Raw genomic sequence first — 15,584 nt, 5'->3', positions numbered from 1 at the left:
AAAAAACATCTATTAGTGTAAGTAAACTATTTCTCTATTTTCATCATATATTACAATTTGTCGAAACGAAGTTTCATAATTGTTGCATATTTACTACAGATATAATAAATAAATTTGATAGTACAAATGGGCAGTCATTTCATTATATGCAGTGGTGTGAAAAAGTGTTTGCCCCTTTTCTGAATTGTTTGCATGTTTGTCACACTTTAATGTTTCAGATCATCAAACTAATAAAATATTAGCGAAAGATAACACAAGTGAACAGAACATGCAGTTTTTAAATGAAGGGTTTTTTTTATTATTAAGGGTAAACAAAATCCAAAACTACATAGCCCTGGGTGAGAAAGTGTTTGCCCCCTGTTAAAACTGTGGTTTATCACACCTGAGTTCAATTTCTCTAGCCACACCCAGGTCTGATTACTGCCACACCTGTTCACAATCAAGAAATCTCTTAAAGGGAAGTAGGCCAAAAGATCCTTCAGTCTGGAAAAGGTTATAAAGCCATTTCTAAAACTTTGGGACTCCAGTGAGCCACAGTGAGAGTCATTATTCACAAATGGCAAAAACATGGAACAGTGGAGAACCTTCCCAGGAGTGGCTGGCCAACCAAAATGACCACAAGAGCACAGCAACGACTCATCCAAGAGGTCACAAAAGACCCCACAAAAACATCCAAGGAACTGTAGGCCTCACTTGCCTCAGTGAAGGTCAGTGTTCATGACTCCACCATAAGAAAGAGACTGGGCAAAAATGGTCTGCATGACAGCGTTTCAAGACAAAAACCGCTGCTGAGCAAAAAGAACATAAAGGCTTGTCTCAGTTTTGCCAGAAAACATCTTGATGATCCCCAAGATTTTTGAGAAAATACTCCGTGGACTGGCATAAACGTAACACCGCATTTCAGAAAAAAAACATTATACCAACAATAAAATATGGTGAGTGTAGTGTGATGGCATGGGGCTGCTTTTCTGCTTCCGGACTTGGAAGACTTGCTGTGATAATTGGAACCATAAATTCTGCTGTTTACCAAAAAATCCTGAAGAAGAATGTCCAGCCATCTGTTTGTGACCTCAAAAAGAAGCAAACTTGGGTTCTGCAGCAGGACAATGATCCAAAACACACCAGCAAGTCTGCCTTTAAATGGCTGAAGAAAACCAGTTATTAGGTTTAGGGGCAAACACTTTTTCACACAGGGCCATGTAGTTTTAGATTTTGTTTCCCCTCAATAATAAAAACCTTCATTTAAAAACTGCATGTTGTGTTTAATTATGTTATCTTTTACTAATATTTAAATTAGTTTAATGATCTGAAACATTAAAGTATGACAAACCTGCAAAAAAGTCAGAAATCAGGAAAGGGGGTAAACACTTTTTCACACCTCTGTAACTCTGTCCTGGAGTGGAATTTTTTTTTCCTCAAAAAAAAAAAAAGAACCCTGAGCATGACCCTTTGTGTGTGCATCAATCAAAGCCTCACTTTAGCTTGAGCTTAGTTGGCGCAATCCTTAGAACAGGTTGTGCAATGAGAAGGCGCACACAGGAACATACAGTTCAACAACAAAGCTTCTGTATATCAAATATCAGCTTCTTGATAAAGACAGTGCCATTACAAAGTAGTCCAATCCAGAGCTACTATTCACACTGACATCACAGAATAGAGATAGCAGGGGGCAAACGATTCCTCTACAATTTCATTCGCTAATCTTCATTTTGATCTGTGCATATGTTCGGTGTTGGCACTGGGTGTTTGCCAAGTTCAGTGAGTTATGAAAATAATCTGATTAACAAGGACAGCGTGTATCATCCTGTAGGAGAAGGACAAAACTGTACAATGAGCATATATACCTGAAGGATCCTTTCTGAACAATGTGTTCATCACAGTAGCGTGAAGCTTCACTCTGTCCCACTCTTTTACCATCAGTCCTGCTGCTACAAAAGACTCCACCAGCCTGTCTGCTATCTGCTGCAGTCTGTAGACACACACACACACACACACACACACACACACACACACACACACGTTAACATTTGCACAAAGACCACTGACATTTACTATTTTATACCTAAATTCTAACCTTCAAAAATTGTTTCCAAATGTGAAATGCGTATATTTTAACAAGTGGAAAACATGTCTGAACAGAAACTCGCCAATACTTTGCACTCCATTTATTCCAAAATAGCATTCAGTTCAGGGCATTCGTGTTTCATCACATTCCCACAGCGATTTGCCAACGATTACAATTTTCTTTTTAAAGAATAAAACCGTATTATTGTATTTTCTCCATTTTTAGTTGCATTTAATGATGTGGAACATCTGTGAAACGAGTCGGTTCCTTTTATCACTTGCATTATAAAAGCAATTACCAGTTTTTCCCTTACTAGCTACACTTTTCTCCATCTTCAAGAAATTAATGAGGCAACAAAAAAAAAATTGCAGCTTGTCATGTTACTGAGAAAACCAGAAAGTACAAACTGCTCTGTCCTGAGGTTGTTTGTACATAATAGAAAAAGTTGCACTAATATAAACAACTTTTAAGTGAAGTCACTGTGTGTATTTATATAGATTTTGCAGCTAAATCAACAGCTTCTGGCCAAACAAAATTGAGGATGTAACACTGCGGTGGTATAAGAAAACATAATTATCATTATCATATTATACTTTTCAAAATAAATTGCTTTTTGCTCTCAGCCATAAACAGTCATATTAGAGTATTGGTATACAGATGTCTGCTACTTACTTGTCAGAGCCGTCCTGAACACACACTTTAGCATACAGGACGTCCACCATGGAAGGATCATCATTCATGTATTCTATTCCTTTTACCTGCAGAGCTAAAGGCTTTCCTTCTGTTATGTCTCTGTAAATAAAAATAAAAAAACAACAACAGCATAAAAAATTACTATTAATGGAACATCATTTTTATTAGGAATATAATTACATAAAGCAATTTGGTCCTAAACTCTAACTGTTTAACTTCACTCATACCTGTTAAGCTGTTTCTCCACATTGATATGTTAATGCACTGTTCTATTAACATTATTATCTGAAATCTAAAATCTAACGTGTGAATGGAACAAATAAAAGTAAGAATCTATGTTTACAGGACATTCAGAATATATGTATATACTCAAAAATATTTAACAGGAGAATTCAGAAACATTCAGCCGACGAACTGATGAACAGTTCTACGCATCCCAGACGCACCTGATGAAACCTTGACACTGTGTAAGAAGCTCAGATGCTTGCATTACTTCCTGTTCATTTAGAAGGGCAAGGGTTCCTATGGTGAGGTGCAGCTTTGCTTGATTTTGGAAAACGCTCGCATCTACTCCCATGTCCTGTACGAAAATCAGACATGAACAAGTAAAAACAAATAAAATGCACTTTTTTTTTCTTCTGAATGATCCTGTCATACAATATGAACTACAGTCTAGGAGCTCCAAAAGTACTGGCACCCATGTTTGGTTAATGATTGTGGAAAATTGATGACAAATAATTTTAAAAAGTGTGAAACCTTTTTGTGGAACTATATTTCTGTAGATAATCTCACAGGTCTGAAAATCTGACCCAACCTAAATTAAATGACATTTTAAAACCCTTAAAGCCTAAAAGAATTTCTTTTAACAAAGCCACGAGTTGGGAGGTATTTGGGTGGCATGTTTTAGCAGTGATAGTGCTGCTTCCTCACAGCTTCAGGGTCATTGGTTCAATCCTGATCCTGGCTTACTGTCTGTGTGAAGCTTCACATGTTCTCTCATGCAGCTAGGTGGTTTGGCCATGCAAAAACACCCATAATTGTGAACGAGTGTGTGAATGTGTGTGTGTGTGTGTGTGTGTGTGTGTGTGTGTGTGTGTGTGTGTGTGTGTGTGTGTTATGTCCTATGAAGGGCTGATATACTATCTGGGGTGAATCTCACTGTGTTTTGTCTCATTTATCATCATCGAGGCCTCAAAAGCCCTAAATACAAGGGCGACAATAGTTATGAACTTTTGCCTGATGATGAATACAATCAGTTCCTTTGTTTTTAATACATTTAAATTAAATAAAGACTTGATTTTCTCGTTAATGATTCTGATACCCAGTATGACAGAATGAAGGATTATAAACCACAAATTGTTCAAAGTTTTTCAGCATTTTTGCAAAGCGGTGTCAACTGCCCACCTTCGCACACTGATCCAAAACCTCCTTTTTAAAGCGTTCAAACCCTTCCTGAATCTGTGGGTGGTTCAGAGCGAAAGACAGGAAGTGAGTGAACGGCTGTTTCCTGCGAAAGCTCTCGATTAAAACCTCGACACGTGTCAAAGCCGACGCTACTGCTGCCTTTTGAGAGCCGGTGATCACTGCAAAACCACAGAAAAAGCACAAACTGCACAGTGAACACAGTGTACTAACCAGTGTTCCTCAACCAAAATAACACCACGTACAATAACGCCTCCACCACATAACCACCGTTTTCCATTCTCGCAAACATCAACTTGAACATTTTGTGGTAAGATAAAAAAAAAATAAAAAAAATACAATACATGCTCCATATTGATGCTTAAAGATAAAATGTTACAAACTTAAAAAAAAAAAAAAATGGTAACGGTAGATGTTTTTACTTCTATGAATAAATGGATACAAATGGTTAAAATAATAACCTATCTTTCCCTCTACTCCTTGTTTAGGAATACTGATTGTAGTTTTAGTGTCTGCTTCCAACCGTCTCCGTGTCTCGCCTTTCTTTCCGATGATGTATCTTTGAAAAGAAATAGAAAAAGAAAAAACTAATTATATCCCAAATCAGGTTTTAATGTCATCAGGTCAATGTTAATCATTCTTTTTAAACAAAAAATAATTGTTTAATCAGTGAGTTAAAACCAAGTTAAAGTTCTAAGGATTTATATTTAACACAGTGATTACATACTGACTTGTAAAGAACACTTGGGACGTCTATGGCACAGCGGAAGCCCTGGTCTGTCTGCTCAATGTTACTCGTGTCACAAGGCTCATCTATCCACTGCTCACTGACTGTAAAACAGCACGAATCAGGATTGAAGTTCAACTGATTGCTATTATATATAAAAAACTTGGGACATTAGATTATGAAAAAAAAATTTTTTTTATAAACATTTTGCTGTTCAAATATATTGCATTATGCAAGAATGATTTTCTAAATATCACATCAAACATAAATGTAATCTACATATTTCAATCTTGTTTTTATTTTCGAAATTGGTTTCAGGTCGAGTATTTCTGACAGATTTCGAGACATGAAATTGAAAGTATCACTTTGAAGCATCACCCGGTAAACACTGATAAAGACTTGTTTTTAAATGCTGCAGTCTAGAACAATATTATGATAGAGACCTGAATGCACAAACGGCACCATCACGTTAGGAAACGCGTCAGTTTGTTTTGTTGCGTTCTGTTTGCGTAAGCATTTGATTAATGTGAAGTGACTTACTTTTGCATATTATAAAAGTATTATGTGGTTTGTTTCAGCACACTTATGTGGAATTAGTCAGGTTAAATAGAACCTTCTCTAGTTTTCTTTTCTTTTCATAAAAGCCACAGTTAAAATGATTTATAGCATTATGAATAATAATAACAAAAGATTTATGCATTAACAAATTATACCCACAGTCCACTTTCTTACATTCTAAAAAAAAAATAATAAAATAAAGTGTGAACTCATGTGACTTCGATTCTGGATTCAGATTAAGCTGACTTAAGCATTTGGATCATGGGCACAGACTTAGAAAAAATAATCTCCTGGCCTTTTTCCAGTCTTTTCCAGCGCCTCATATTCTTGTTTTTGTTGTTGTAGCCCATCAACCTTAAGCTTCGATGTCTTATGGATTCTATGATTCTTTTCGGCTCACAATGTTTGCAAAGGCTGCTCATCTGAGTTACTACTGACTATTCTTCTCTGATCTCTCTCATCAACATGGTGATCCAGCCTGCAGAACCACTGCAAAAGGAATTGTTTTCTTGTTTTCCACACCATTTATGCAAAACTCTAGACAGTGAAAAATCCCATGTAATCAGCAGTTCCTGAAATGCTCACACCAGGTCATCTGATGCCAGCAACCATATTAAAGTTACAAAGAACACAATGTTTCCCCAGTCTGAGGTTCAAAGTGAACATTACCCGAGGCTCTTGACCTGCATCTGCATTTCACTTCTGCTTTATGTGCCGATTAGTTAATTGCATAAATGTTCCGGTGTTCCTAATAATAGCAGTGATTGCATATTTATTTTTAGGCATAATCTCATTTATTTATGTGTACCTCAGTAAAATACAGTGTATAGGCATAACATGTAACCTGTTGCAGAGTATGAAAAAGCCTCCTCCTCTTCATCTTCATAATGTTCTTCTTTAACAGCGTTTTTTCGGTAAATCCTGCCGTTGATGTTAATCAGCGCTGGCCTCAATACATCCATAGCGGTCGACAATTTCTGAAAGCCAATAAACATCCATGAATGAACATCACTTGTTTGTCACAGAAGTGACCCTTAGCGTGTTCAGTTAACAAGCTTCAAATTCAAGTTCAGTTACTTGTTTCAGGACATTTGAACTGTAAATCTGCAGCAGTAGCTGAGTGGCTGAATGAACTGATCGAAAAGGAGTTACATTTATGGTGTTTGGTAGACGCTCTTATCCAGAGCAACTGTTAGGTAGGGTATATCTTAGTGGTTAAGGTATTGACCCAAAGGTCATGAGTTAAAATCCCAACCACACAGAGCCACCACTCCTAGGCCCCTGAGACATGCCCTTAACCCTATAACTGCTCACTTGAATGAATGAGATAAACGTAAGTCGCACTTGATAAGGGCGTCTGCCAAATGCAGTAAATGTATTTATACAACCCAACCCTAACCCTATCCCTGCTTAAAGGCCATGTCCAAAGGCCCAGCAATGGTAGCTTGGTGGTGCTGGGATATCAAACTCACAAAGAAGTCCAACATAACCCCTTGGCTAACATTGCAACTTGCTGGCAGAATCAAGCTGCCACTCTTGGGCCATTGAACAAAGCCTTTAACCAGGCTTTAAAGCAAAGCTCAGTTGTTATAGGGTTAATGGCATGGCTCAGGGCCACAGGAGTGGTGGATCTGTGTGGTTGGGATTTGAACACATGACTAGGGATGCACCGAAATGAAAATTCTTGGCCGAAACCGAAAACCGAAAAAAAGGAAAGCAAGGCCGAAAACCGAAAGAAATTATGCCAATTATTATTACCATTGCATTTATGGCTATGACTGTGTACTAACCTTACTAAAATCAAGGCATTTCAATTGCATAAATTAATATTAAAGTTTCAAATAATAAATCAATTACAAATTATGAAAATATTTATTTATAGCACATTGCAATAATGCACAGGATAAAATACATTCAAATTCAAACTTAAAATGTTTAACTTAAATGCACTCGTGTGTACATTAAATTATAATGTAAAGGCCCTCTGGCATGCTGAAAGGTTGTAAAATTAAATATGTTCTTACATAAAAACAAAGTGCATTCAGAACAAGTGCAACTGCTTAAAGATAACAATATTTTTACTGTAGGCCTACAACATAATAGTGTATCAAAACAAAGACTGCCATAGCCCATATGTTAACTGTAGAACTTTAACAACAAATGCACCAAGAATTGCAGATGTGCAAAGTGGATAATAAATATTTAAAAACTAGACAAGCCCATTCTACTTCTTGAGGTAAAGTGGCAGGTTTTTCTTGATGAAGAGTAGCTTCTCTGCTTTATCACAGTGAAGTCTGTTCCTCTTCTCATCGAGAACATGGGCTGCTGCACTGAACAGTCTCTCACTGTCAGTGCTTGTGCACGGAGCAGACAAGTACTTGCGTGCCAACTTTGCCAGGACAGGACCTTTTCAAAAACGTCCACCACAGACGGAGTGCGCATGCTCGGAGGGGTTTTGCTTTTCTGTGCCGCGTTTCTCTCATATTCAGCATAGCGTTCGGGATGTTTGGATTTCAGCTGATAAATTAAACCCGACGTGGAGAAAGTCTTTGCAGACGCACCCCCTCTTGAAAATTTCGGCTTTACATGTTTTGCAAATCGCTATCCGTGGGTCTTTCTCAGATACACTGAAATACATCCACACCGCAGACATGTTGTTTCAGACAAGCACGTGCAGGTCGCGGTTTCTGTTTGCGTCATCACAACAAACTGTTTCGGCCGTGTTGTTACGGTGATAAAAAATTTTCGGTGGCCGAATATTCGGTGCATCCTTACTCATGACCTTTGGGTCAATGCTTCAACCACTAAGCTACAGCCAACAGTTGTTCTGGACGCCAATAAATGTAATTCCTTTTCCTTCAGTCCATTTACTTTCATTAACTGCATTTAGCAGAACCCCTTATCAAGTTACGTTTATTATATTACATTTCATGGATGTAAACAATAACATGTCCGGTCCTAAAGCATTTCCGGTCTAAACATTTTTCAACTTTTCACTCAGAAACACGAAGCCTGCATATAACACCGTGCACGTTACTAAATCAAGTGTTGTGTTACTCCATAACTTATTGCATGCATAATTATTTCATACGTTTTTAAAATGTTTGTGGTTAGATTATTTGAAGTGTGGAGCCGTGTTGCTGTGATCCCTGTTGCTGTGGAACTGTGTGTGTGTGTGAGAGAGTGTGTCTGTGGATATGAATGCACCGTCTGTGACATCTGAGCACTATATGTGTTCACGAATAAACAAGAAAATGGATGCATACAATACCGGCTATCGCGTTTTCTCTTAACGTATTCATATTACATTCTAATTCATTATGTGTTGTTGGTTTTAAATAAAAATGTATTTCCTCGAGTTGCCACTATACAGTCAGTATCCAGCCCTCTCTTTTCACTGCTGCAATCAAAGTGTCACGTTTTGTTTTGGTTTTCGAAAATCCAATCACTTTAATTTCTGACAGCCCGTTATTTCCCTGTCCTGTATATAAACTGTCTCCTGCCAATGTTTTGAATGTGCACGTTAGCTAATAGTGATGGATCGGTTATTTTTGAATGAGTCTTTAATGTGACTCAAAAGAATGAGTTGTCTCAAAAAGTGATTCGTTCATTTTCTACTGGATGCGCATGAGCAAAGTATCGCAAAAACTCATACTGTAGGTTATGTACAGGAAACAGAACTGGGTTTGCCACTCGATTCTTCTAGTCCGAGTCTTTCGTCCTTTTGTCACGTGACTCTCATACATGCTATGCAGTTATATATAAATATATACATGTTTGAAACTATATTCAAAGTTGTATGTATGTAGACGTGTTGGGGATCTGCTTATTAAAAATGTCACATTTGTATTTTCTTTTTGATTATAGAAACAAAATGAACAAAAGGACTCAAAAACGATTTGTTTATTTTGATGAACGAGACTCAATGAACCAGTCACCAAAATGATCCGATCTTCCCATCGCTATTATCTAATGGGAATTAATCCAAGAATTAAACAGAAAGAATGGCCGTTAAAATGGTCTATAGTTTGTGTATATACTGTAATATTATATCTATCGTATAGTGTATTTTCTATGTTTATTGAATTTTCTTTAAGTTACTATGTTATGTTACTATGCTCTATATCCTCATGTCTAACTCTGTCATATGTAGTTTTAAGTCTTGGGGGTTTTTTTGCAGAACAAAATGAAACCCCTTCCCCATCTTCTAATGCTTAGTCACTGTAGCTCTGATTAAACCTCCTGATTTTAATATAGATATGTTGTTTCATGACTGATTTGTACGCCTAAATCCTGTCTCGCTTATTATGAGATCACAATTTCATACACTATGTAGTGCATTTAAAATTGTCTTGATGTATCCCATTCATATGACAATGAAAGTGTGTCTAAAGAATCTGGAAGGAAAAATACATTAAAACTGGTTTGCATACAACAGTGCATCACTTCATACAGGTTTTTAACTAACAAGCCTGAATGTCAAGGCTTAGAGCTGCACTAAACATCATCTCAAAGCTAGACACTTAGCTGAATCTCATCTCACTACTAATTTGACCTACAGTGCAATAGATATTGTACAATTATTTCATGCCCAATATAATCCTTTTAGAAAAAGTCTATTAAAACTAATTATCTATCAAGAGTATCATGGCAATAGTCAGGTTAGTAACAACTGTATAAATTTTACAGTATCAATACTCCATTATATAAACAGAAAATAACATACATAGATACATACTTTTCAGATGCTCTCTAGACTTCCTACTTCCGTTCCGTCACCGGAAATGCTTGTTCTGTTACGTTTTTATCGCTCTTCCGGGCCGTTAGATGGCGCTGTCGTGTCTAATTGCGTGTGAATCACACTAGAAGCAGTAGCGGAACGCGAATACTAAACATCGTGAGTTGTTATTTTTAAATATACGTTTAATACATTTTAGTGATATGACAGTTTTCATTAATGGCTGTTTACCTTTAAAATATTTGTGTCTTATAAGTAATAAAATGCGGATTAGTGAAATAGAATGCAGTCAGGGCTGCGGTTAGGAGGTTATTTTACTACCTGTGAACATTCTCTGTAAACCTGAGCACAGATTAGAGATTAGAACCAGAATCAGGTTTATTGGACAGGGATGTCTGTGTATACAAGGAATTTGTTTCCGGTTTAGAGGTAACTAACAGTGCACAATTAACACACAGGTCCTGCACAGCAATTTAGGACTGGAACAAGCTATAGACTTATACAACATGATTACAACTAACACAACTAAATGACCAGGCATAGAAGACAGTACATATTGGCATGTGACAGAAAGGGACAGTGCAGTGATTGTCCAGGTGGTCAAAGAAGCATGTTGTATAAGGCTCTTATATTCTCAGACAAAGACTAATACAACCACAATAGATGACCAAGCATATAAGAGAGTACACATTGGTAAGAGACAGAAAGTGACATCATACTGAAGTGATTGTGGAGAAAGAGAGCAGAAGACTGGTAAAAATATGAATGAAAATAACAAATAATCTGTTAATCTAACTAAGAAAGCAAACACTAGCAAAGCCAGTAACTGTTGCCGTAAACACAGGTGCATTGTCTGTTTTTTTTGTTTTTGTTTTTGTTTTTGTTTTTAATCCGTCTAGAAATGGTTTCACTAATGCTCTTCTGGAAAATGTGTACCGTCCAAAAACACAAATATCCGCAGTCCTGTGGTCAAAAACTGACACCTTTGTAAAAGTATGTGTAACCCTGTATGGCATGTGTGTGGCATGAAAACAATATATATTTACAGAATGTCTTGTTAAAAAAAAAAATAAATAAATCAGCAGCAATGGAATGATGTGGTTCCACCAATCCTTTTTTTTTTTTTGGTTTTGTTTTTGTTTTTGTTTTTTGCTGTGTAGTTATGATTTACTGTCGGTAAAACAATTTCCTGTTATCATTTTGTTTATAATCTATAACATAGTTTAAAAAAGAAATGAATGAATAGTTTAAAAAAGTGGTTTTCTACCCAGCCTTTCCGTTTTTTCTTTCTCTTGGAATCAGTAAGAACAAAAATAGGCTTGTCTAATTACAGACAATCAGCAAATTCCTTTGTCCAGGTGACTGTCTGCTTTGAACATTTAGTGCTTAGTTAAATCTTTACCTCTGACTGCTACAAAGCTCTGACAGTGGAGGCCACAACAGAAATGATGTATATGTTAGTTGTGGTGCGTTAATGTTCAAGGTAAACGGGTGCTCACAATCTGCATAGCAGATGATTGATTATATGGTAGGTGTAACTAATTAATTCGGTAGGTAGGAACACTAAATAAATCAGCCACATCGAACGAAGAAGCCATTGTTTCGTACCTTTCATTATCTGCTTATATGCAGAATTGTATGCTGAATCCAATAGCCCCATTTTAAACATCAAGCATTAAGGCTATTTCAGAATTCTATTGCATATTGATGGACTAGAGAATCTCCTCCCACACAGGAATCGCTGCCTTGTGTTGACCCAGTGCTCCAGGCCAAATGGCAGCAGCTTCTTCGTCGTCTTCTTCAGCTGGTGGAGTGAGCGGGAGCTCCGTTACTGGATCTGGTTTCAGTGCATCAGAGCTCATTCCCCCGAGAAAAGTACTCTACACATACCCTAAAGGAGCCGGGGAGATGATGGAAGGTCTGCCACATACCTCACTTCTATTTTTGCTTTGTCAGTTTTCCAATGCAGGGGATTTTTTGAAGGAGTTGAGAAGATTGTGAAATGAATGAGAAATCGCACAAACCAGTTTCAGCGGCCTGTCCTGAAGAACAGGAAAACAAAATGGATAATAGCAGCATGATGTGTATTGACGAAAGTTAACAGTACAACCAAAAAGAGTAGTAGAATATAGCAGGTCTTTGCACATGTATACAAAGTGTAGTAGAATAGAATAGCCTTTATTTGTCACATATACATTACAGCACAGTGAAATTTGTTCTTCGCATATCACAGTTTTGCTTGGAAGCTGGGGTCAGAACCCTAACCCTAACCCTAGATACGGCGCACATGGAGCACAGAGGGTTAAGGGCCTTGCTCAAGGGCCCAAGAGTGGCAGCTTGGCGATACCGGGGCTTGAACTCCTGACCTTCCAATCAGTAATTTAGCGCCTTAACCACCGGAGCTACCACTCTATACCACTATATATATATATATATATATATATATATATATATATATATATATATATATATATATATATATATATATATATAAATATAAATTATATATTAGTATGTATATATTATGACATTTTCTATTGAGTGCGATGCCACACAAGTCTTGAGTCTCTCCCATTGCCTGGATTAGCAGTCAAGTTGTAATTTTACCTTAAATTCGTCCTGAAACACTGGTGTGTGTATGTTCTGTTCTGCTTGAAGCACAAAAGGCATCGTAAGCTTCTGGTCATCCACTAGAGACCTGGTATGACTTTCAATTATGTTGATCCAGGTGCACAGCCTGTTTACGGAGAAGACGATATCCCAGATTGATAGGTGACTGACATTGTACAGATAAGGGGTAAGGGTTATACTCGAGTTACAGCTCAGTGGTTGCTGATGAATAGGGAGTTTAAGGGACATCTAAAGGAGTTTTTTCTTGCCACAGTCACCATGGCTGCTCATCAGGGATAAATACAAACCATTCACCTTAACTCTTAAAATTCTGTAAAGCTGCTTTGAGACAATGTCTGTTGTGAAAAGCGCTATAGAAATAAACTTGACTTGACATGAAATTAAATGAAATGAAATGAATAGCCACTGCTGCTTGTAAGTTTGTTGGTTTGTGTGTCTAATTGCTTTTGTCTTTAGAGCTCTTTTTCCGAATCTTTCTGTTTGACGCATTAATTTCCATATAATAATAGAAATAACAGTTGTGGGAAAGGAGGGACTGTAATTATGATCTCAAAAGGATTAATCCAATCCATTAGAAGGTCATGGCTTACTGGAATATGCCCAACTAAACCTGTGCCAGACCTTTTGTTTTTGGTCCAACTGTTCTGGGTCATTTATCCACACGGTGACGTGCCGTCTGCACTTTGTGTCTCCAGGAAGAACAGAGGGCATTAATGAGTGAAACCCACCATTCTCCTTTAGCCCTTATTCTGCTAACTGAATTGGCATATTCTCAAGTGCTTATCAGTGCTCTGGCTTGAAAAGCAACTGCAAAGAGGAGATTCAGGGTAGAGAATGGCATTGTTTTGGTTGTGTTTCAGGTGTTGAATAATGGTGTGTTCAGCCTGTTGCTTCTGTGCACACTATCCTTTTCGATTACAATCCCACTTACTGACTCTCCCTATAGCGTGTATACTTTTCCTTATATATAGCACGGTTAAACTCTTGATTCTGATTGGTCAGAAGGTGTTGCTTTATTTTCTCGTACAGCAGCTCTAACAACAGTGCTTAAAATCCACTGTACAATTTTACTCACTGTGTTTCAGATGGCTCAGACAGATTTCTGTGTGAATCAGTTTTCAGCTATCAAGTAGCATCAACTCTAAAACAGGTGAAGCATGGTAAGATGTACATTGTTAAAATTTTCAAAAAACATTAACATTTATTAATTGAATGTCAGCACTTATGAATATTGTTACAAGCACAATTGTTTCTAATTCAACTAACCTCTGGAATCCCAATACTAACAGCTCTTTGGTGTCTGGTGTGTTCTCAGATCAGCAGGTATCCCGTATGGAGAAGTTGGCCAGCCTGGTGGAGGAGCTGGAGGCAGACGAGTGGAAATATAAACCTATTGAACAGCTTTTGGGATTTACCACTTCATAGCTAACCACTTGCTGCTCATATTAATTCATGAATTGTAAAACAAATATTTTAACCAGAATGGATTATGTATCGTTTATTTATGCACATTTCCCATATTTGACATCAGCTACAGCCTTAAATGAAGAAGTTTTGGACAAAATCATGGAACTGAATACTTAAATGTAAATATTCATGTCATAAAGTACTAATCATGTGCAGATGTTTACCCAAACTTTGACTTTTTAAAGTACCTGACTTTTTTTGTTTTTTGTTTTTTTGTTTAAGATTTTTTTAATGGAATAAAACTGCTGTAATTCATATGATTTAAAAAGAACAATAAAATCATATTTTATTGATACGTTCTTTCATTATAAATAGCCACGTAGTAAGTTGAGTCATTTCTTAGATGCCTTTTATATAATATTATTAAATTTAAAGCAAATACAATATTACTGTATGTGTGTAATACTTTTTGTGGTATATAGTTGTATAAAACACATAGATAGACACATAGATATGCTACATATTTAGTCAGTTGATTTAGAAGCCCACACATATCTTGTTTTTGTCTTCAGTGTACCAGAGTCCTGTGCTTTGTTTCCACGCTCCACCACAGTTGCTATTAATTTTAGTGCTGTGGTCTGCGAGGGTTATCCTCCCCCTCTCTGTGGCCTTGTGTATGTGAGAGAGAAAGAGCAAGAAAGTGAGCCAGCACGTATAGCCTACTTGTAGAAGCAGCTGTAGAAACAGGAGAAGACAAAGCGAGAGAGGGGGTGCAGGGAAACAGCAAATAAAACACACTCTTTGTCTTATAAAGCTAAATGCAAAATAAAGCTAAATGCTGTGTTTATAACAAGCACTCACCAAACTAAGCATAATTGTAACTATTCTATCTTTTCATATTACATTTTTTTTTTACTATCTAGTGATATAATTAGGTAATGCAGAGTTGGCATGTTCTTCTTTTCTTAAAAAGCAGAATAAACAAATGTTCACCGAGCCCTGTTTATATACAGAACTTCCTGAATTTGCTCTGTGAAACTCAGTTTGTAGTACATACCGTCCTGCTAGATGTTTTGCATCTGAATGACTGAAAAGATAAGTGAAAAACTGGTGAATGTACAGTACATTCTGTTCCACAAGTGGGAGGGACCAAACCTACAGTGTACATTGCAGGATCCTATAGACACTACATTTCCACACCAACTCACATACTCTCTCAGAAACTGTTTAACAGTACTACAAGAAAAAAAGAAACAATTTCATCCTAAATAGCTTTTACGTGTAATACATGTAGTACTTGTTGTATGTGTCATTCTCACTGCAAAGAAAATTATTTATTCAGG

At 37.0% G+C, this 15,584-nt stretch overlaps 2 protein-coding genes across 6 annotated transcripts in view; one reads left to right on the top strand and one right to left on the bottom strand.

The window, feature by feature from the left end:
* Nucleotides 1-15,584, bottom strand: part of ascc1 (activating signal cointegrator 1 complex subunit 1) — a 62,106-nt gene that overhangs the window by 2,771 nt on the left and 43,751 nt on the right. The window contains exons 1-8 of one of the 5 annotated variants that reach the window (XM_083555830.1): nucleotides 10,204-10,316; nucleotides 6,310-6,442; nucleotides 4,912-5,011; nucleotides 4,642-4,739; nucleotides 4,163-4,341; nucleotides 3,205-3,338; nucleotides 2,738-2,857; nucleotides 1,845-1,969 (exon numbers count right to left, since the gene is read on the bottom strand). In XM_083555830.1, coding sequence (XP_083411956.1) covers nucleotides 1,845-1,969; nucleotides 2,738-2,857; nucleotides 3,205-3,338; nucleotides 4,163-4,341; nucleotides 4,642-4,739; nucleotides 4,912-5,011; nucleotides 6,310-6,427 — 874 coding nt within the window. In that variant the 5' untranslated portion in view covers nucleotides 6,428-6,442; nucleotides 10,204-10,316. Of the gene's footprint in view, nucleotides 1-1,844; nucleotides 1,970-2,737; nucleotides 2,858-3,204; nucleotides 3,339-4,162; nucleotides 4,342-4,641; nucleotides 4,740-4,911; nucleotides 5,012-5,760; nucleotides 6,265-6,309; nucleotides 6,443-7,693; nucleotides 7,851-10,191; nucleotides 10,317-15,584 lie in introns of those variants that run through there. The other 4 variants (XM_083555831.1, XM_083555832.1, XM_083555833.1 and 1 more) reach the window with 4 other exon arrangements.
* anapc16 (anaphase promoting complex subunit 16) lies at nucleotides 10,287-14,596 on the top strand. The gene is made up of 4 exons (XM_083555835.1): nucleotides 10,287-10,362; nucleotides 11,939-12,121; nucleotides 13,920-13,994; nucleotides 14,150-14,596. The coding sequence occupies exons 2-4, from the start codon at nucleotides 11,977-11,979 to the stop codon at nucleotides 14,257-14,259; spliced, it is 330 nt and encodes a 109-aa protein (XP_083411961.1). The 5' UTR covers nucleotides 10,287-10,362; nucleotides 11,939-11,976; the 3' UTR covers nucleotides 14,260-14,596.

The sequence above is a fragment of the Silurus aristotelis genome (assembly GCF_946808225.1).
Source record: "Silurus aristotelis genome assembly, chromosome: 12".
NCBI lineage: Eukaryota > Metazoa > Chordata > Actinopteri > Siluriformes > Siluridae > Silurus > Silurus aristotelis.
Note: the sequence above shows the minus strand (reverse complement) of the source record. Positions and strands in the feature narration are given on the sequence as shown.

Excerpts from the sequence above, each read along its gene's own strand:
- anapc16 (XM_083555835.1), top strand. The coding sequence starts at position 11,977 with ATGGCAGCAGCTTCTTCGTCGTCTTCTTCAGCTGGTGGAGTGAGCGGG. Across the intron at positions 12,122-13,919 it reads AGCCGGGGAGATGATGGAAG|ATGGCTCAGACAGATTTCTG; the intron begins GTCTGCCACATA and ends ACTGTGTTTCAG. Across the intron at positions 13,995-14,149 it reads TCTAAAACAGGTGAAGCATG|ATCAGCAGGTATCCCGTATG; the intron begins GTAAGATGTACA and ends GTGTGTTCTCAG.